This window comes from Petaurus breviceps, unplaced genomic scaffold (genome assembly GCF_028583685.1).
Source record: "Petaurus breviceps papuanus isolate PSGF00001 unplaced genomic scaffold, PetGlider_PUasm1.0 90925, whole genome shotgun sequence".
Taxonomy (NCBI): domain Eukaryota; kingdom Metazoa; phylum Chordata; class Mammalia; order Diprotodontia; family Petauridae; genus Petaurus; species Petaurus breviceps.
In genome coordinates, this window is record NW_027187380.1 from 34481626 (window position 1) to 34502588 (window position 20963).

General features: G+C 37.0%; 1 protein-coding gene across 3 annotated transcripts in view; it reads right to left on the reverse strand.

Moving 5' to 3' along the window:
* The window catches only part of LOC138152698 (myosin-3), a 101985-nt gene that overhangs the window by 17767 nt on the left and 63255 nt on the right, over positions 1 to 20963 (reverse strand). The window contains exons 1-17 of one of the 3 annotated variants that reach the window (XM_069076788.1): positions 16371 to 16475; positions 14608 to 14658; positions 13670 to 13881; positions 12683 to 12826; positions 12152 to 12308; positions 11303 to 11330; positions 10740 to 10848; positions 9442 to 9534; positions 8970 to 9033; positions 8791 to 8889; positions 3294 to 3397; positions 3075 to 3213; positions 1825 to 1943; positions 1587 to 1736; positions 635 to 805; positions 241 to 547; positions 91 to 161 (exon numbers count right to left, since the gene is read on the reverse strand). In XM_069076788.1, coding sequence (XP_068932889.1) covers positions 91 to 161; positions 241 to 547; positions 635 to 805; positions 1587 to 1736; positions 1825 to 1943; positions 3075 to 3213; positions 3294 to 3397; positions 8791 to 8889; positions 8970 to 9033; positions 9442 to 9534; positions 10740 to 10848; positions 11303 to 11330; positions 12152 to 12308; positions 12683 to 12826; positions 13670 to 13873 — 1959 coding nt within the window. In that variant the 5' untranslated portion in view covers positions 13874 to 13881; positions 14608 to 14658; positions 16371 to 16475. Of the gene's footprint in view, positions 1 to 90; positions 162 to 240; positions 548 to 634; positions 806 to 1586; positions 1737 to 1824; positions 1944 to 3074; positions 3214 to 3293; positions 3398 to 8790; positions 8890 to 8969; positions 9034 to 9441; positions 9535 to 10739; positions 10849 to 11302; positions 11331 to 12151; positions 12309 to 12682; positions 12827 to 13669; positions 13882 to 14607; positions 14659 to 16370; positions 16476 to 20963 lie in introns of those variants that run through there. The other 2 variants (XM_069076786.1, XM_069076787.1) reach the window with 2 other exon arrangements.

The window sequence follows — 20963 nt, forward strand, 5'->3', positions numbered from 1 at the left end:
TAAGGCAATACAATAGCTCTCAAATAAATCTAGTTTGGAACCCTTGGTTTTGAGCTTAATGTATAAAAGTACTTTTAAAATGTCCCCTACCCGGAAAAGAGCTGAGACAGTTTGGAATGAAGACCCTTTCTTCTTGGCTACCTTCTTCTTTCCACCATCTGCTGAAAGAAGTAACTATAAATTCTCAGTTACATAAAACTAATTAAGACAAAAAAGAAGATAATTTATTATTTTTATTACCATCTACAGCAGAAAAGGTGGCATAAAGATGAGCCAAAAGTTTGTTAGATGATTTCTGGTATAATCCAACAACAGTCTCATTCAGAGGATCCTTGTTCTTCTCCAGCCAACCGGTGACACTGTAGTCCACAGTACCAGCATAGTGTACAAGGGAGAAGTGGGCCTCAGCTTTTCCTTTGGCAGGCTTGGGCTTCTGGAAGTTGCTGGACTTGCCAAGGTGCTGGTCATATAGCTTGTTCTTGAAAGAAGCATCTGTTGCTTTGGGGAACATACACTCTTCTTCCAGGATGGAGAAAATGCCCATTGGCTGTATTTAAATCAGGGCAAGTTAATATAGATAAATGTGAATTGTGGTGAGATTGTACAGGAGGACTTTTTTACAGTAGATAAATACCTTCTCAATGAGCTCGATGCAAGCAGCCAGGTCCATCCCGAAGTCGATGAACTCCCACTCGATGCCTTCCTTCTTGTACTCCTCCTGCTCCAGCACGAACATGTGGTGGTTGAAGAACTGTTGCAGTTTCTCATTGGTGAAGTTGATGCACAGCTGCTCTAGGCTGTTATACTGATGCCAAAGTATAATTTTAGTATGAAATATCAGACTTCAAATCAAAATTTAAAAGCTCAACAAAGATTTCCTTCGTTGCCTCAAGCTTTGACTTTTCTACAGCCTCAGACCTTGTTTCCTACTTTGTTTTCCAAACCAAACTTTGTCCTATAAATGAAAATAGCTGGAACAGATAGCAGCCTCCAAATCCTATGACCTATCTTATCAGATTTGAGTAGATCACAATCATCATCTCACTTACGTATTTACATCTGTTCCTAACATCACAACCAAGAGGATATTGATGCTAGAGCATCTCCTTGTTAGTTCATTATTGATTTCTAAACAGTTTTCCAAGCTAATTTGTGGTGTTATTATTTGATAAATTTGTGGGGGGTTTCCTATTTTAGCTCACAATATAAAATTCAAAATTCTAGTTGGCTATCATTCTATCCTTTAAAAATAATTGCAGGGGTGGCTAGGTGGCGCAGTGAATAGAGCACCGGCCCTGGAGTCAGGAGGACCTGAGTTCAAATCTGGCTTCAGACACTTAACACAAAAACTAGCCATGTGACCTTGGGCAAGTCACTTAATCCCAAATGCCCTCCAAAAAACAAACAAAAAATAATAATAATCGCAAACCTTCCAAATATGGCAGTTCTCGTCTACCTAATCTCATCTGCATAAAAATGCCATGAATGGTTAAAGTTAGTTTAGTGTGACTGCAACATGAAAAACACTAAAGCCCCAAGAACAAAAGTTGTGGACAAATTCACTGCTAGAAAAGAACATGACAAACCTCAAATATTTCAAAGCCTGCAATGTCTAAGACACCAATGAAGTGTTGTCTTGGCAGTTTAGTATCTAGTTGCTGATTGATGCGTGTTACCATCCACAAGAATAATTTTTCATACACTGATTTGGAAAGAGCATTTACAGCATGGTGCACCTAGTGAGAAAAAAAGTAGGCATTTGAATTAAAGTCAATTGTTGTCAAGTATTAAGCACTATCTATTTGCTCTGAGATAGTCACTTACCTGATCTACAGTTTGACCTTTGGTAACATATTCATTTCCAACTTTCACCCTGGGGAAGCATAAGGCTTTCAGCAGATCAGATGAGTTCAGGCCCATCAGATATGCTGTTTTGTCAGCCACTGGCAGAAAGATAAATACAATTTACATGTGAGATCACATGAGGATTAATCAAATTAGAAAAGCCACATAGTGCATCTTTCAAATATTCTCAGAAGCTAACTTTTCAAATGTGTAAAGCTTTACTCCCCCTCAATAGTTTTCACCTCCTCTATTTGCTCTTTCAAAAGAACACTGATTTCATCAATGTAGGGAACTCCCTATACCAACACCCATAGCTACTTTAGTAGATGTTTTTATTAATTGCTATGTTGAAAAAGGAAAAAAAAAACAGTTGCCATATTTTGGTGATGAGCCTCTCTGAACATGTCACTGGACAATCAACACAGTCTATATTACTAAGTATGCAACACTGGCATAGCCTTGGAAAATTCAAACCCAACATCTGTAGCTAAAATAGGTCAATAGAATAGGAAAATAATTGGTAATGAAAGAATATAATCCTTAGGATGAGATTTTGTCTCTCAGGAAACATGACACATTTTTTTAGAAAGCAAGATCCAAATCTAGAATATCCCCAAACCTTATTGGCACCCAAATTAAACAGTGTCATTCAAGTGACTCAACAAAGGTGAATGACAATATTCTCTAAACTCTTCATCTTTGCAAGTATGGTACAGGAAAAAGAGTGGTAGATTTGGAGTCAGCAGACCTGAGTCTGAAATCCTGCTCTGCTACTTTGTATCTGAGCAACTTTGTTGATGTTGTTGAGTTGTTTTTCAGTCATATCCAAATTTTCATGAACCCATTTGGGATTTTCTTGGCAAAGTTACTGGAGTTGTTTGCCTTTCCTTCTTTGGCTCATTTTACAGATGAGGAACTGAGGCAAACAGAATTAAGTGACTGGCCTGGGGTCACATAGCTAATAAGTGTCTGAGAACAGATTTGAACTCATGAAGTCTTCCTGACTCCAGGCCCAGTACTCTATTCACTGTTACACTTAGGTATGGGCCAGTCACTTAAATTCTTTGTGCTTTATTCTTCTTATGTGTAAAATGGGTGCATTAGAACACCCAAAATTAGAGCAGCAGCTCCCAAAGAAAAACTTTCAGGTTATTTCCACAGAAATGACCTAGAAGAATAATCACAGTAGGACTCCTCCCTGGGCTGTAGTTGATTGGTAAGATTTTTACCTTCAGTGCCATCTGGCTCTGCCTGTTCTTCTCGCTGTTTCTGCTTGAATTTCATGGTACCATAATGCATCACAGCCCCTGTCAGCTTGTAGATTCCTGACTTCTCGTCTGGACTGAAACCCAGGATGTCAATAGCACTCTAGAATTTAAAGAACAGCAAATAAGTTGACTTGAGTAGTAGGCAAGTGATCAGAAGATTTCTCATTTCATTCTACTTACATCTGTAGCTAGCAACTCCTCTGTATCATCAATGCTTGCCACCAAGATTTCACCCTGGCTAATGAATGGGTAATCATATGGATTGGTTGTAATAAGCAGCAACTCTGAAATAAAATAGGAATTTTAAAAGCTTACCTAGATGGAAGAAAGAACAGTTCTACTCTAGAATCCATATCATGAATTTTAACCATTATATATTTCTCTAGAACTGGAAAGTGTCCTTTTAGAAACAAATATAAATCTGAGAAGTGAGATCCTCCATAGTGGAAAATTAAACTCATTGGAGGTCTTTGTGACCCTTCAGCACATATCACCTAGGTAAAAGGTTTTAAAGAGAAATCCTGATCCCTTATCCTAATATGTTGCCATTGTACACAAAGCTCAAGAACATCTGAATGGAAAACTGACATTTGTCAATTAAGAAATAATAGTACTATAGTCCTGTAGCAGGGAAATACAGCTTATTTAAGATGTACCATATTCCAGAAGATCCTGGAATTAAATCTTATTGAATTATATCTTTAGCCACCAATAGCGCTATATCTCCAGTTTTTAATATAGTATATACATCAACTATCTACCACAAAGTTACCTGCTGGCCTAGGGTAGCAAATTCATCATGAATCATGAGGGTCATGTGCACATGAATTTTATTACAGTGTTATGTCATAAGCCTTAGATTTAGAATATTTGGCTCCATTTATTACAATAGATCATTTCATCTCTCTGGGCCTCAGTTTCTTGTTTTGAAAAATGAGGGAGTTGGACTATATTACTTCTAATATCCAAACAAAATATGTCAATAAAAATTTAAAATAAAAAATAGAGAGAAATAAAAGTTAGGGGCAAAGAGAAGGAAGATAGAGGATGGAAAATATCCCAACCAAAATCATTTTTAGTAATGGCAAAAGATATGGTGGAAAGGACAGCTAGATTCTAGATGTACTGAACATTCACAAGTTCCTATATACTCATCTGGCAGTAAGTAGGTTCTGATTACAGAATAGTGTGGAACTGCCCTGAAAATTTATGAAAGTATAGGTGCAGGATTTGTGGTCAAGATGGATGCAACAAGAGACAGACCACCCAGTTGCCACACATGTACTCCAACTAAAAGCTAAAATTTGCTCCAGATGAAGTAATGATTAAGAAATAGAATGAGAAATTATAATAAATAACTTCTTCAACCTCCGAATTATAGAAAAAGTCAGACATAAGCCCATAGGCAATAAGAAAGGAGACAACCAGCAAAGTTAGTGCCAGTGTAGGCAAACTGGAAGCTTCTACATTTGGCCAGAGGCACATGTATACTGGAAGACTCTGTGTTCAAAGGTAGCAAGAATAGCAAGTGCCATGAGAAAGAGCCAGGTAGGTAAGAAAGCCTCAGGGTGGAAACCTTGGAAGTCTTGAGAATCAGCAACAACCAGAGTGGCATGGCAGTTCTCAGACCAGAACACCCCAGGTGCATAAAGGCTCTTTGGTGCCAACACTCTATCCCAAAACGTCATAAAGGGCCAAGGACATACAACACTCTGAAACTCAAAAAGTTGTTTTGTTTTGTTTTGTTTTTTTAACACCAGATGGCAGCATAGGAACACAGGGTGAGACCAAGCACAGACTCCCCCCCACTTAAAAAAGTATAGGAGGAGGCACATTCCGTCCCTGGTCACAATTTCAGGAACTAAAACTGAAGAAATGATTAAATCACTGAAAGTATTCACCAGTATCAAAAATTACTGAAGATCTAAAGAAGGGGCAAGTAAGAAGCAACTCAAAAGAAAAATTGGCTTTTCAACAGACTTCATAATCACCTAGAGTATTTAGTAACAAGTGTTTGAAAGCTCCGATGGACCAAAGAGGAATTAATGACTCTATGAAAATGCAAGAAATAATAGAAAAACCCAAAAGACTGAAAAAATAGAGAAAAATATAAGATACATCGAATAAAACATAACTGACCTGAAAAAGAGGTCAAGAAGAGATAATTTAAGAAGCACTTAATTCCTGAAAACCACAATTTTTAAAAAGCCAGGACATTATACTTCAAAAGAACTTAAGTATCTACTTGTCATAGAAAAGTACTCAAATCTATTAGAACCAAAGGTCAAAATAAAGATATAAAAAAATCTACTGATCACCTCCTTAAAAAAATAAAAAGGTAAAGAAAAAGTCCTAAGGATGTCAGAGCTAAAGCCCACAGGTCCCATGTCAAATAAAGAATATTTCAAACATACAGAAAGAAGCAATTCAAGTACCAAGGGACCACAATCAGTATAAAAAAGACCTGGCAATTTCTCCTAAAATTCAGAGATCTTGAAATACAATATTTCAAAAGGCAAAAGATATAGGTTTATGATCAAGACTAACTTACTTGAAAAGCTTAGCAAAATTTTACAGGTGGGGAAATAGACCTTTAGTGGAATAGTGGACTTTCAGGTACTTCTAATGAAAAGACTAAAGCATTTAGAAACTTTGAAATAAAAATACAAATCAAGGGAAACCTAGAAAGGTAAATTTATTTCAACAGATGGAAGACATTGTAAGGTGAGAAAAAACAAATGTTGTTTCAGAACTTTAATGTCCTCAAAGTATATTGATGGAATTAACTAAGAAAAAGAGGACTTGGGAATAGATTGGTTATATTCTGAGGGTTTGAAGAAAGAAAACAGATGAAAGGGCAAAAGAAGGTATAGAAAGTTATTGGTATAGAAAGGAGGAAGGGGCTGGAGATGGCTATTTCTTATAATTAAGGTATACGTGGAAAAGAGTACATAAAAGTATGGAGGAAGCAGTATGGGAAATAGTATCAAAGGAAATTCACTCTTACCTGAAATGGACAAAGGAATACTGAATACAAACAAAAACATGAATAATTTGTGGTAACAATAAATCAAATTTGGTAGGAAAAAAGAGATGTAGCAGGGGCAGTTAAGAGAGCAGATAATGCTAGGAATGGAAATAGGACCAAGCAAAACAAAATAAAGTCCTAATTCTGAATGAGGCATTAAAAGAGTAGAAAAGAAAAGAACTAGAATATATGGGGAAACCCATCATTTGGGGAATGGCTGAACTGCTGTAATACAGGAATGTAATGGAATATTATTGTACCATAAGAAATTATGATAGTTTTTTAGAGAATCTAGGTAGTATGAACTGGGGGAAAAAATTATACACGGACAACAGTAGCATAAAGGAAAACAACTCTGAAAGACTTAACTCTGAAAAATGCAATGACTAACATCTACAGAGTTCTCAGAGCTTAGCCTGGCACAAGCTAACTAATTTGACTTGAGAATCTACAGTGAAGTAAGGTATCCATCCCAAAGGAGAGATGATGATGGACTTAAGACACAGAAAGAGTCATTCGTGGATACTATGTGGTTTTTTTTTTCACTTGTTTATTCTTATTTGTTGTAAGTTTTTCTTTCTCTTGGTTTTTAATTTGAGTGGGGATGTAGAAGAGAGGAGGATTTAGCAACAGTGATGCCAAAAAAAAAAAAAGAAGAAGAAAACAGGATGGGAGTGGGGGGAGGAGCCACTGAAACGTTTTTAAAACTGCACTGAAGTGAACAAAAAGAAATTCAGAAGGAAATACAAACAAGCAGGACAGTCTTCACCTGCAAGGCTCCCAGTGTACTATACATAAATCTGTGAATCGGTCCAGTCATTCTGGAAAGCAAATTCTGAGCTATAACATAAAAATCATTCAACTGTGCTTCCCTTTGACCCAAAGATACTATACAGATAACTTAAAGACAAAAGGAAGGGGTTCTTAGATAAAAAAATATTCATAGTAGTTTTTTTAATAGCAAAAAACTAGGAACTAAGTGGGTACTTACCTATTGAAAAATGACTGAATGCGTTATGGTTAATGAATGTAATGGAATATTATTGCATCATAAGATATAGTAAAATTAACAATTTTAGAGGAAACTGGGAAAACCCATATGAACTGATGCAGAGGTAAGTGAGCAGAGCCAGGAGAACAATTTATATAATGACAATAGCATTGCTATTGCTATCAAACAGTGCTGAATTACCATAATCAAAATACTGATAAATCACAGTTCCAGAGTGTCAAAGATGAAAATAATAATCACTTTTTTTTCTTTTTGGAGGGGGGAAGGTAGGGCAATTGGGATTAAGTGATTTGCCCAAGGTCACACCACCAGTTTTGTGTTAAGTGTCTGAGGTTGTATTTGAACTAAGATCTTCCTGACTCCAGGGCTGGTGCTCTATTCACTGTGCCACCTAGCCACCCCTTACTACTTCCTTCTTGAAAAAGAGGTGAGTCTTGAAAAAGACTCAAAAGACAGAATGGAAAATCTATTTTTTCAGACATAGCCAATGAGGGAATTTACTTTGATTGACTATGAATTCATGTTATGAGAATTCTCTTTTTTTTCTGTACTTAAAAAAAAAGACTACAGTGGCTTGAGTTGGGGAGAAAGGTAGGATGAAGAGAAATAAGTGCTTGTTGATTAAAAATAATTTTGTAAATGAGAAAATAATTTATGGAATTATTTTTATATATCAAACTATATGAATCAGAGGTTTATGGTTTCATATAAAATACTTTGCTGTGTTTTGCTGTGTGTATAGAAATGCTTCGCTTTTAATGTTAAAGTCCTAGATTTTAAAAATATATGTGTGTACATATGCACATATGTATATACACGTATATATGCACATAGGTATATATACATGTATATGTGTGTGCACATATGTGTATATACATATACACACTAGAGAGAGTACAGGTGCTTCATTTAACTGAATTTTTGAGTTGTCTTGGGCCATTTGAGTGCTTCTTCATTGGCACAATGAAGTGTGTTATTTTAAAATGAAAAAATGTCAGCAGTTAAAACCATCATTTAAGCTTTCTCCACTGAAAATGCATTGGTGGATTCCCACTCCATTGTGCATTTCAGTGACTGGCTTTTTCCAAATTAGCAGATTGTCTGTGAGGACACAAGGTGGTGCTAAAGGACAAGAGAATTATATATCAGGGTAGTTGATGACTGTGGTTTACAGGTATATTTTTTTAGATTCTCTTCCTTATAGGTCACAAAATACACTGACCTTATCACCTTGCTATAGCCCCCATTGCCAGCAAGTGATGGCAGATTTTTGAAAAAGTGTTTTCTAACTGGTGTGTCTGTCAAAATGGCCATATTCCCAGAGCAGTTTACCAAATGGGACTGATGCAGTGGGAAGAACAATGGATTGGAAGTAAAAAAAGACAAGTTCCAAACCTAGCTCTGCCATTTACTACCTGTGTAGATTTGGGCAAATCACTCAACCTCTCTGAGTCTCATTCCTCATCTGTAACATGACAATGCTGGACTAGATGGCTTCTAAGTTTTCTTCCTTAATCTATGATCCCAATGGGCTACCTATAGGCAAAGCAATTTGATTGACTTCATAAACAAAGTCTGAAGTGTCTAAGAGCCAGAAATCCAGTTTGTTTGACATTGAAGTAAAAGTTCTTTCTTACCAATGAGCTCAGGCTTCTTATTTGAAAGAATTTGGTAGAAGATATGGTAGCTTCTTTCAGCCTTTAACTGGAAGGTTACTCTTGACTTCTCTAGCAAATCTACAACACAAATACATATTTATTTGCCAAACTGCCCCTGGTTAGTGTAAGCAGTAACCTGACCCCAGTTATATACTTACAGGTTTCAATATCTGCAGAGGCAAGTTTTCCAGTGGTTCCAAAGTGAATTCGGATGAACTTGCCCTGTAATAACAAAGGGAAACCAGAATTGGCCACAGTCAAACACAAATATAATTCACAAGTCAGATTGACTAAAGGGTGCTAACATGTCATCCAAAAACTTTTTCATGTTTTTAGGTTGACGGTATGTGGCCTTCCTTTTCTCGCTTTCATTTTCTTCTCTCAATTCAAAGACAGAAAAGTGGATGAGAGGAATACCAAAGGGACAAACTTTGCTTAGGTTACAATTTTGCCTGGCTTGAGAGCAGTCGTGAGAACTCTGAGTCATCATGATTAGATCACCATGAAGATGGTGGCAAATTTAATCCCCACAAATCTTCCTTTCTTTTTCCCATAACTTCTCTGTTTTGCTTTCTCTTGGTTTTAGTGGTCTAAACTTTTTTTTTCAATCCTCATATTAATCCAACTTACAAAACGAGATGAGTTATCATTCCTCACAGTCTTGGCATTACCAAAGGCTTCCAACAGGGGGTTGGCACTGATAATCTGGTCTTCAAGTGTCCCCTAGCACCAAAATATAAAAATAAATAAGTTAAATAAAAGAGGAGGGGAAAGATTTCTTCATTTCTCAAGTCAAAAAACTGCACAAACAAAATGAGCATGTAGCTTGTTATATGTGATAATCACTTATTACACCAACCTAGAGAATCCCCTCAACTCCTTAGATAAGTAGCTTCTCAGTCTATCTCCCAAAGTGAAATTGAAATAAATATTTAGTCATCTCACTTAAGATGATTTTGTCTTTTGCCACATTTAGTTATAATTATGGAATTGTTCTCTTGTAAATACCTTTTTCTAAAGGTGTCATTTCAGTTCACAACTAAATTCTGTCCATTTGGTTCTGCCTATCTGAAAGATTTCCACCAAATAAATCAGTTTTCAGAGCTCAATTTGCATTGGACCTTTTTTTTCTGTCTTTCATAGGGTCATAGTATTAGAGGTAATCAAATCTAACCCTTGATGAGATGAGGAAACAGAAGTCCCAAACAATGTAAGTGAATTACTCAGGATCAAACAGTAATTGACAAAGCCAGAATCTGAAGCCGGACCTCTGATTTCAAATTCAGTACAATTTCCACTGCACTGCAGAAGTTGACAGAATAGTTCTAAATTTGAAGTCAAAAGACTCAAATTGTAATTCTAATTATACCACATGTCAAAATATTGGAAGGTCACTTCTCAATGGATCTGTTTCTTTCACCTGTCAAGTAAGTTATAGTAGATGACTCCTAAGGCTCCTTCTAGCTCTAAATCTTATTGTCAGGAAGATCTCTAGTTGGATGACCTCAGAGGTCATCCAATTTAATCCTCTTATTTTATAGATAAGGGGACTGAGCCCCAAGGAATTTAATTGGCATATATAAGATCATCTAAGTAAAAAGTAACAGAGATGGAATTTGAACCCTAATTCTCTAACTCTTGCCTCAGAGTTTTCTCCAATGTATCAAGCTGTCTCCTATGAGATTACTATCTTCATTCTACTAATGCAGCTCTTTTTCCTCCCTGTCACATAAAAGTTTCCCAAACTTTTTGAAAAGTTTTTTTTAAGTCTTTCAAATGAAATTTAAACACATTTTCAATAAGGAGAAATAGAACATGATTGATTATAGAGGAAGAAGCAAAGTGTTAACCTTTCTCACAAAAGTAAAACTATGGCATCTTAGATCCAGATTCTATTCTTCGTTCTTCCATACAGGATTTCATATTACCTTCATCTTGCCTTCCTTTTTCTTGGCAAGGTCTCCAGTAGCAGCAATTGTTGCAAAATACTGGATAACCCTCTTGGTGTTGACAGTCTTTCCAGCACCAGATTCTCCACTTTCCAGGGACAATTAGAGAAAAAGAACAAAAAAAGAAATTACAAATGATCGATCTGTTGATGGCTTTAACAGAAGATGCTATGCCTGTCTCTAGCTCTTCAAGCAGTACCATCTCTTTATCATGTGATATATATATTCCTGGCCTGCCTGAATCACAAAGTTCAAGGTAAATATTGGGATGGGAAGCAAAGTGCAGCTTAGCATAGCTTTCTTAAGCCTCCTTTGTTATCTCACCTATACCCAACTGTCACTTTTCACACATACACACAACTACAGACATATATATATATATATATATATATATATATATATACATATATATATATATGAAAGTTCTCCCCTCCACTCATCTCTACAATTAAAAAATTAACAGGCCATAAAGGACACATCTGCTTTCTAAATTTAAAAAATGGATCATATCCACTGAAACTAACAATGATTTTGCTACTTACGTGATCAGAATAGACTGGTTTTCCCGATCTGTCAAAGGAAAGCATAGTAACCATCACTAACAGTTCCAAAAGAGCCGTTACCTCTCATCTCCTCTAGATTGCATCTTGCTAGTATTATAACTGTCCTAACTCATTTACCTGCTAACTTTTCCTTTCCTTAGTTCTGGTTTATAGGACAATCAGTTGCCCTGAAGTATTTGGCATATTAATTGAATTTTTTAAATGGGGATATTATCACAAGACTTTAGTGAAACCCATTGATGTGCCAAGAAATTCTGGGCTCTAAGAGTTTATTCTTAAGTTAAGAAAAGTTAAGGGAAATCAGCCTAAATTTTTTCCTTGGGAGTCCAGGTCTTAGAAATCATCTAGTCCAATCCCCTCATTTTATAGATCAAATCAATTAGCAAGTACCTAACATATATTTGGTACTAGGAATACAAAGTCAAAAATGAAATAACCCATGCCCTCAAAAAGCATACATTCTATTGGGGGAGACATGAATATGTAAATATAGACAAAATATACTTTAATGGAAATGGAAACTGAAGCCAGGATGAAAAAGTTACTTGCTAAGGTCACACAGATAGTAAGGGGCAGGGCCAGGATTTGAAACTACATCTCAGACTTCAAATCCAATACTCCTTCTATTACACTACAGACTTTAGAGATCATCAAAGCTAATTCTCTCCTTTAATTTTACATAAAGGGGAAACCAAGGCCCAAAGATGTGAAGTGACATCCTCTAGAGCACATGGTTAGCTAATAGAAAAGGCAAGACTAGAACCCAGTTCCCTGACTCCTATTCTTATATTCTTTCCACTGTGTCAAACTTCCTTATCTGAAACATACCAGTCAGCATGAACTGATAGGCATTGTCAGAGATGGAGAAGATGTGGGGAGGAGCCTCCTGGCGCTTTTTGCCTCGGTAGGCATTCACCACCTCGGGGTTATACACTGGCAGCCACTTGTAAGGATTGACAGTGACACAGAAGAGGCCAGAATAGGTCTAAAAGAAAACAAACAAAAATAACATTATAATCAGGATTTCTGAAGCTCCTTTTCTTTTAAAACCCAATAAAGTTCTTATACATGTTTTGCGTTTAAAATAGCCTTCCAAGAAAAAGAAGCAGAATGAATCTTGTTTAAAATTTGCAGAGTTAAGTGCATGGCTTGACCAATTTGATGTAGCCTAACTCCTAATTTTAAGGGAGTAGAGGGAGAGAGAGACAGAGACAGAGAGAGAAACATACAGACAGAGACAGAGACAGACAGACACACGGAGGAAGAAGAGAGGTGGGGAGAGAGAAAGACAGAGACAGGGAGAGGTAGAGACAGGGAGACAGAGAGAATATGCATATAGTTAACCAAAAAATTACTGACATAGATCATCCAGGAAGTATAACGATCCTTGAGGTTATACAGGACAGCTGGCTCATTTAGATGGGTCAGCATTGCCATGTCTTCTATCTTATCAAACTTGGGTGGGTTCATTGAATACACATCTTCTGGTTTAACGACCAGTGTCTGCAATAGGGAAGAAAATCAGGATTGTTAGCCATCCTTTTCTTTGTGCACCTTAACAAAGGCACTCTGGAAGAAACTCTGAAGGAATGACAAAATAGGTCCCCATATGGTGAAACTCTGGAACTCCAGAGGATAGAGGCAAAGACAAAGGTGGGGTGGGGTGGCAGGAGAGGGAAGTCATAGGATCATAAATCTCAAGCTAGAAGAGACGACAGGAAACATGTAGTCGAACCACTTAATTTTACAGATGAGAAAACTGAAGCCCAGTGAAATTGCCAGAGAGTCACACAGGTAGTAAGCCTTAAAGGCTAGAATTGAACTTCTACCTTCTGACTCCAGAGTCGGGTTTTTTTTCTATTATACCTTACAACTCTTTTATTTTCATAGCACTTGTCATAGTCCTCTTCTGCCTTCGCAGAGCAAATGTTACATCCCTGATCCCTTGGCATTCCTTGCACGGGGCCCAGAGTAGAAAGGGGAAGGTCCCCTGGATATCTGTGACTCAAGCCAGGGTCATCAGCATGATTCCCAGAGTGACCCTGTATACTTCAAAAGCAGCTGTCCAGTCCCTTCCAACAAGTTTATACAACAAACTAATCTTACTTCACGCCCCCAAAAGAAGCTGAAGTAATGTGTGATGGAAAGCTATAGATGGATAATAATAATTCACATTTTTACAGCACCATACAATTTATAAGATGCATTCCTTGCAACAGCCCTGTGAGGTGAAGAGCGATGGTGCAGCCACTCACTTCTTGGGCCTCAGTTTTGTCTATTGTTAAGTGGAAACAGTAATGGCAACCTGACAAATTTTTTGTAAGGATTTAATAAGATAGTGCTTACCCTGTTATCTTCAGTTTCCACAGTTACCTTCCCATCTTGGGAACTCTTGATTCTCCCTTTGGCATATTCTTCCTTTGTATCAGCCACAAAGCAATAGGTTTTAGCATCAAATGGCTGGTTTTGAGCTTCTATCCGCTCCTTTTCTGACTTGCGGAGAAAAGGAGCAGCTATGCCGAACACTTCCATCTCAGCATCGCTACTCATGGTGCCAACTAGAAAGCAACACATCAGCATCAGCCTGATTATCCACCCATAGAGCTCCTTCTCTAGCAGCTACACTGACAGCCTCCAGGGCGGTGGACACGACACTACTATTTCACCCTGGCAGAGTTGGATGCTCCATTACATGCCCTGCATCCTCACACCCTTCAGAATCCAAGATGAAGCACCCCAGAATCAAGACTTTTCTCGTTGTTAGCAAGGGTCCCTACAAATTCAGGTGAGCTAATCTCACCACTCCCTGAAACTTGGGGATTATAATAATTGCTCTGCATATCAGAGTAGGCCTTAGGATTCTGAGGCAGAGATGGTCATCTCTTTTAAACTCCTAATCTTAGATGAGCTACTTAACCTCATGTTTTCCACAGTTTCTGCCTAATCAATTGGATTTGGTGGACATTGCCAACCCTTGGGCATACCAAAGTCCATAACATAGAAATACAAACTCCAGTTCATCCTACCAAGCTGAAATACTTCAAGTATAGTGCCAGTGATGGACTGTGCCAGTTGTCTAAGGATCAGTCTAGTTAATGCTAGAGAAGATCATTAAATGAAAATGAAAGGACCCAAACACCAAATGAGACAACTTGCTCAAGATCATATTGAGCAACTTACTCCAACCAAGAAAAAGCTCAGTCACTTGCTGAGTCACTAAGAGTTTTTTTTTTTAAGATTGACTAACTAAAGAGGTTACAGTAAATTAGGATCAGAATTCTCACCTTACAATTACACCAAGAGGAAAAAGAAAAGAACTGGTAGAAATAGCTGACCTGCAACAGATAAAGCAAAAGGAAAATTAAGAAAAAACCTAAGAAATAGTTGTCTTACTTAATCAATTCTTGGCAAAAAAAAGTTCTTAGGAATGCTTACTGATCGAACTGAAGAAGGAATGTTGAATTCACAGGTTGATGGGAGGAATAAGCAGGCTTTCCCCAAGAGGTATGAAGGCCAATTAGCCTATATTTGTAATTTGAGCCACAGTAAAAGTCCCCACCTGCCCTAAGCAGCCCCCCTACTAGCTTTCTGTGACAATGTCTTCCCCTCTCCTTCTACCTGATTTGAAATTCCTATTCCTCTAGACTGAACAAAATAGATGGAATTTTAAAATTAAATTTATAAAGAAATTAATTTTCTAAAGAAATTAAATTTCTAAAGAAAATGTTATGAAAAAGAAAGCATATTTCCTAAAGGGAAACTTAAGTCAGCTCTTATTAGCATGAATTGGTTACATTTACTAAATGAAAATTTGGAAATCACCATAAACCTGGCTCTGAGAGGATGAGCTACAGGTTGGGGAAGTTTCCTTAAATAAATTAAGGCAGAAGATTGCAACATGAAACCCTGGGTCACCTGGAAACAGCATTTGGTGGAGAGAATTGGGTGTGAACACCCAAGGTCTTCTGGACAATTAGCATCGTTGCTAATATTTATATAGAGCTTTAAGGTTTGCAAAGTGCTGCACACATATTATCTCATTATCTCACAATAGTGATGAACAGTTATCACTATGCCCATTTTACAGATGAGGTAATTAAGGATGAGAAAGGTTAAGTAACCTTCTCGAGGTCCTACACCTAGTAAGTAGGATGGAGGAAAGGTGCAGACCAGTCTTCAGGGGTAGGAATCTACCTTTGTTGTATAAGTTGAGAGCCAATGGACAATTCAAATTTTCATACACACACACACACACACACACACACCTGAAATTCCACCATCACAGATTCATTCTACTCAGTTAAGGCATTGTCCTCTTACAAAATGTAAAGCATTCTTGAGAGGAGTAATTCATGAAAAGGTCTTTAGGCATTAAAACCCTAGCATGAAATTATCAAGAAAGACATACAAATAAAACCAGCTCCCTATAAAATGACATATGCTCTAGGTAAACTTTGTTGGGTGGAAAAAGAGGTCCAGAGATAGAATATTGTCTTGGGCAGACAGGCCTGGGTAAGGACCTTGTGACATCAGGGGATAGTTTAAGGAGGGTACTGTATATCTGGAGTTGGATAGCAATAACTTGAAGGAAACTTAACAATAATTGCCAACTTCACCATTTTACTTGTTGAATCATATGGGTAGGTGGATATAAGGACCAATATGTGGACATCTGGCCATGGAGAGATAAGTTTGAGAAATTGGAGTGTACCTATGGATCCCTGCTCTAATGAGGACATGGTAAGGTCAGGATTAGGGAGGGAAAGGAAGCATAAAAAAGGAGTTGGCATACTTTTTGTACTTTGTATTTTTCTCCCAACTAGCTTTGGTTATAGAAAGGGATTGTGGGTTTGGGTGAGAATAGGGAAAATAAAAGATACGATACTTGATGATTCTGTGAAAATCCAAGATAATGGAAATTCAGTTCCATAATTCCTAACCCTATAATGCCTCACGCTCTTCCCAGAAGAGAAAGACACACTTGAGTTAGTGACATTCCCAGTAACTTAAACAGAAGAAATACATGCAAGCAAAACATCCGACTTACCTCAACCCTTCCTGGTAACTACCAAGAACTTGTTCATCCCTCTGCTTTTATAGGCTCACTAATTCTGCTTTGGTTCAACCCTTTTCCATATTTGGAAGACCTGTTGCCCAACAATAGAGGCTAAACACCATCCTCACCCACCCCTTTTTTTGGTTGTTGCCAGGAAAAACATATATGGAAGGGAGTGTGATCCATGACGATTTTTTCCAAATGCAGAAAACTCACATGGTGGGTTTGGAATTTCTGTCCCTGAAGCACAAGCATGCTCTTCATCTTACACATGATACGTGAGCCCTTGCTCTTTCCTAGGAATCAGAGTGCAAAGCATACCTAGATGTAGGGGGCATGCAAATTCAGGATTAATGATCTCGGTGTCAGTTTAAACTGGGCAAACTATGCTATAAAGCAGAGAGACAGAATAAAATCAGAAAGCTGGCTATCATTCTCATTCCCTCACCCATAGGAATGTAGCCAGTAAAAATACTTGGAGGTAGAAAAAAATTAAGTTCAAGTCAGAATTTGAACTAACATGCTAATAATGTTAAAGTTGCATGGGGCATCTAGTCCTGCATCTCCCCAACCGTATTCTTTCTTCTGGCAGGAATAGTGGCTACAAGAAAAAAATCTTTATCGCACCAATATTTTCCCTCTAAAATATTAAACATGAAATCATGTATAATTCAATCATACCTAATTTATAACATCCTAGAATTTATATCAGGGAAAGAAATTAGAGATCATCTAGTTGAACAACTTAATTTTACAAATGAGAAAACTAAGGCCCAGAGAAGTGAAGTTACTTGCCCAAGATTACACAAATGATAAAGGCAGCAAAGCCAGTATTTAAATGCAATGTTTTTGCATTTATGTTGCAAATATGCAACAATTTTTGATTTGAAAATAAGCTTAATTTCCTCTTATTTCATTCCCAGCTCTCACTAATCCACATTTATCCCAGGGGTTTTGCATGATCCCAGATCACTATTGTTTCTTACAATAGAAATCACCTTGGTATGTTTCCATAGTCAAATTCATTTTAGACACACTGAGCTAATCCAATACTTTAATTTTAAAATTGAGGAAAATGATCCTCTAATAGGAGTGTCTTGTTCACACTACTATTAAGTTTTCATTATTATTAAGTGGCTTGTCCAAAATTACTTGGCAGGCTAAGGAAACAGAGGACTAGAATCTTTGGCCTTGCACTCACAGGGCAGTCATTTATTCTGAGTCTCATTTCTCGTCTGAAAATAGAGAAAATAATATTTGCACATGGAATTTATTATGAAGATTAAATGAGATGAGCAAGAAATGTTTTGAAAATTATGAAAAAAATTTACATTGCAAATTCCCTGTTAAATTACAAACCAGTTGAGGTCAGAGACTATCTTGTCCTATTTTTGTATCTCTAGTGCTTAGCATAGTGCCATACATATAAGGGGTACTTGAAAATTGTTGAATCAAGTTTAATTAAACTACAGTACTACATTCATGTAAGCTATTATTAACAAAAAAAGCATCAGAATATTATGTAAAGGGAAGGAATTTTAAGTCAGATCAACTTTCATCCCATAGATAAAGATGAGCTAGAAGTCATTCTCTCTAATTGTCTATCATTCCCTCTAATTAGGTTTCTATCAACTTGCTCTTTTCTTAATTACCAGTAGAACCAACAAGTTAATACCCAGTGACAGGCAACTATTAGATTTGTCAGTGTTCTCAGCAACAGCTGCTTCTAAGAGCTTTTGTTATTAAGATATATTACCAATTAGGAAAGACCAGCTGCTGGGAGGGAAGGGAGTAATAGAGGAGTGGGTGTGGCAGAGTGGGAAGGGAGAAGGCAAATTTGGGACATTTCCTAAATATACTATGAAAAATACCTCTCTGGTTTTCCCCTAAGGTTGGAGGTAAGGATGGATTTAAATCTTTCAAAGACCCCAAAATTTTGTTCTATAAGCTGAAGCTTTAAGGAGATAGGAAACCTATCCAATGACTACTCAGTCCAAATAGAAGACAATTCAGAATTTCCAGCTCCACTCCATTGATACAGGCAGTGCCCTTCCCTGATATGGCTCCAAACTGGGCCCAGAGAGAGGAGACTGGTCTAAAAGGTATAATACCTAGGTGCCAGAAGAAATCTCACAGGCTTAGATCATCACAGTGACAATTCTTAGAAGAGTCTTTGAAATGATTCTCAAATAATTTTAGCCTGAAAAGAGCTAGCAGTCAGTCAGTCAACCAGTCACCTGTGTATTGATTCTCTATTTAAGCAAAATAAGTAACCACATACATATAAGACTATGAGAACTCTGCAAGGATCCCAGTGCCCAATAATAGCACTCCATAAACCTGCCATGCCATTCCCCTCCCTTCCTATCTGACCTAAAACAGAATAGCACAATTCCTTTGAGTTAATATGCAGACTGGGAGCATTATCTTTAGAAGAAAATTGTGTTTTTTTTAAATAAGTTAATTTATTTGTTTTTAGTTTTCAACATTCACTTCATAAGTTTTAAATTTTCTCCCCCTTCCTCTCCTCCTCCCTCCCCAAGACAGCATGTAATCTGATATAGGTTCTACATATACATTCCAATTAAGCATATTTTCACATTAGTCATGTTTGTATAGGAGAATGAAAACAAATGGGAGGAACCATGAGAAAGAAAAAAAAACAAAGCAAAAAAAGAAAATAGTCTGCTTCCCTCTGCATTCAGACTCCATAGTTCTTTCTCTGGATATGGATGTCATTTTCCATCACGAGCGTTTTGGAATTGATTTAGGTCATTGCATTTCTGAGAAAGGCTAAGTCTATCAAAATCCATCATCACACACTGTGGCTGTTACTATGTTCAATGTTCTTCTGGTTCTGCTCACTTTACTCAGCATAAGTTTATATATTTCCAGGTTTTTCCAAAATCTGCCTATTCATCATTTTTTATAGCACAATAGTATTCCATTACATTCATATACCACAACTTGTTCAGCCATTCCCCAATTGAAGGGTATCCCCTCAATTTCCAATTCTTGGCCACCACAAAAAGAGATACTATAAATATTTTTGTACATGTGGGGTCTTTTCCCATTTTTATGATCTCTTTGAGATGCAGCCCTAGAAGTGGCTGGGTCAAAGATAGAAGACCATTATTTAAATGAACCTCAGTTTCCTGGCATAACTCCTCTTGTCCTCCCCTAATCATACATTAGCAAGGACTAATTATCAGAGTCATAGAAATAAACAGAATTTCAGAGTTGGGAGGGACCTCAGCAAAAGAATTTCATTACAACATTCCCAAAAGTGGTCAAATAGCCTCTGTCTGAAGACTCCCAATAATGGGGAAAACCAATATTTCTCATTCCACTTTTACATTCCATTTTTAGATGACTCTAATTTTTGGAAGCTTTTCCTGACATTAAAACTAAATTTAAATTGTGGCATATGATTCTGATGGAATACTACTGTGTTATAAGAAGTAATGAGTTTTATGCTCTTAGAAAAAAATATGAATAGACTTGTACAAAATAACAGAACAAAATGGGCAGAATCAAGAGAACATTGTATACAACAACAACAATATTCTTTTAAGAACAACTTTGAATGAATAAGTCATTTTCACTATTATTAATACCTAAATTAACTACAAAGGTCCTATTAGGGAAGATTCTGTCTACACAGAGAAACAACTGATAAATAGAAGTACCGTGTTTCCCTGATAATAAGACACTGTCTTATTAATTTTTTTGGACAGAAAAACACCAGAGGGCTTATTTTCAGGGGAGGGCTTATTTTAATGAACATTGACAGCAATTTTAATAAATAGGTAAATGTGAACAAAAAAATGTACCTTTATTCAATAAGCAAATCACTGGGGAAGAACAGGATGATGCGCTCACTGCTGCAGCTCTGATTGGATGCAGCTCGGAGCGCAGCGTGCGTTTCACAGTGGGGAGGCGAGGAATGGTGCATACAGAGGGTACCGTAATGTAGCGTGTAGCGCAGGGGATCACTTTCACTACAGTAGCAATCTCAATAGGGCTTATTTTCGGGGGAGGGCTTATTTTAGAGGAATCTTACACAGTAAGGGGAGGGCTTATTTTCGGGATAGGTCTTATTATCGGGGAAACACGGTATGTATGGAATGATTTTACACACACACACACACACAAACACACACACTTGTGTTTAATGGCAGCCATCTCTTGGATAGAGGGGGGAGAGAAAAAAATTGAAAAAGAAATTTACAAGATAATTTTATTACATATTTGAAAAGAATAGCATGTTGCACATAATAGATTTGCAGTTTTATGTACAATAATCTTTTTTATTATACTATGTTATGGAAATGCTTGTTTTATTCCATAAACTGAAATAAATAAAAAATTTTAAAAATACTGAATTTGCTTCTTTGTAACATCCATGTATTGCTTCTCGGATTTACTCTGTAATCAAGGAAACAAGCCCAATCCTTCTTCCACATGATATAGTCTTTCAGAGAATCAGTTCTGCTACAACATGTGTTTTGAAAATAGGAATTTGTTCAGAGTTTTATCTATTAGGGAATATTTTGAGCATAACTCGAATTTTGAGTTTGCTTC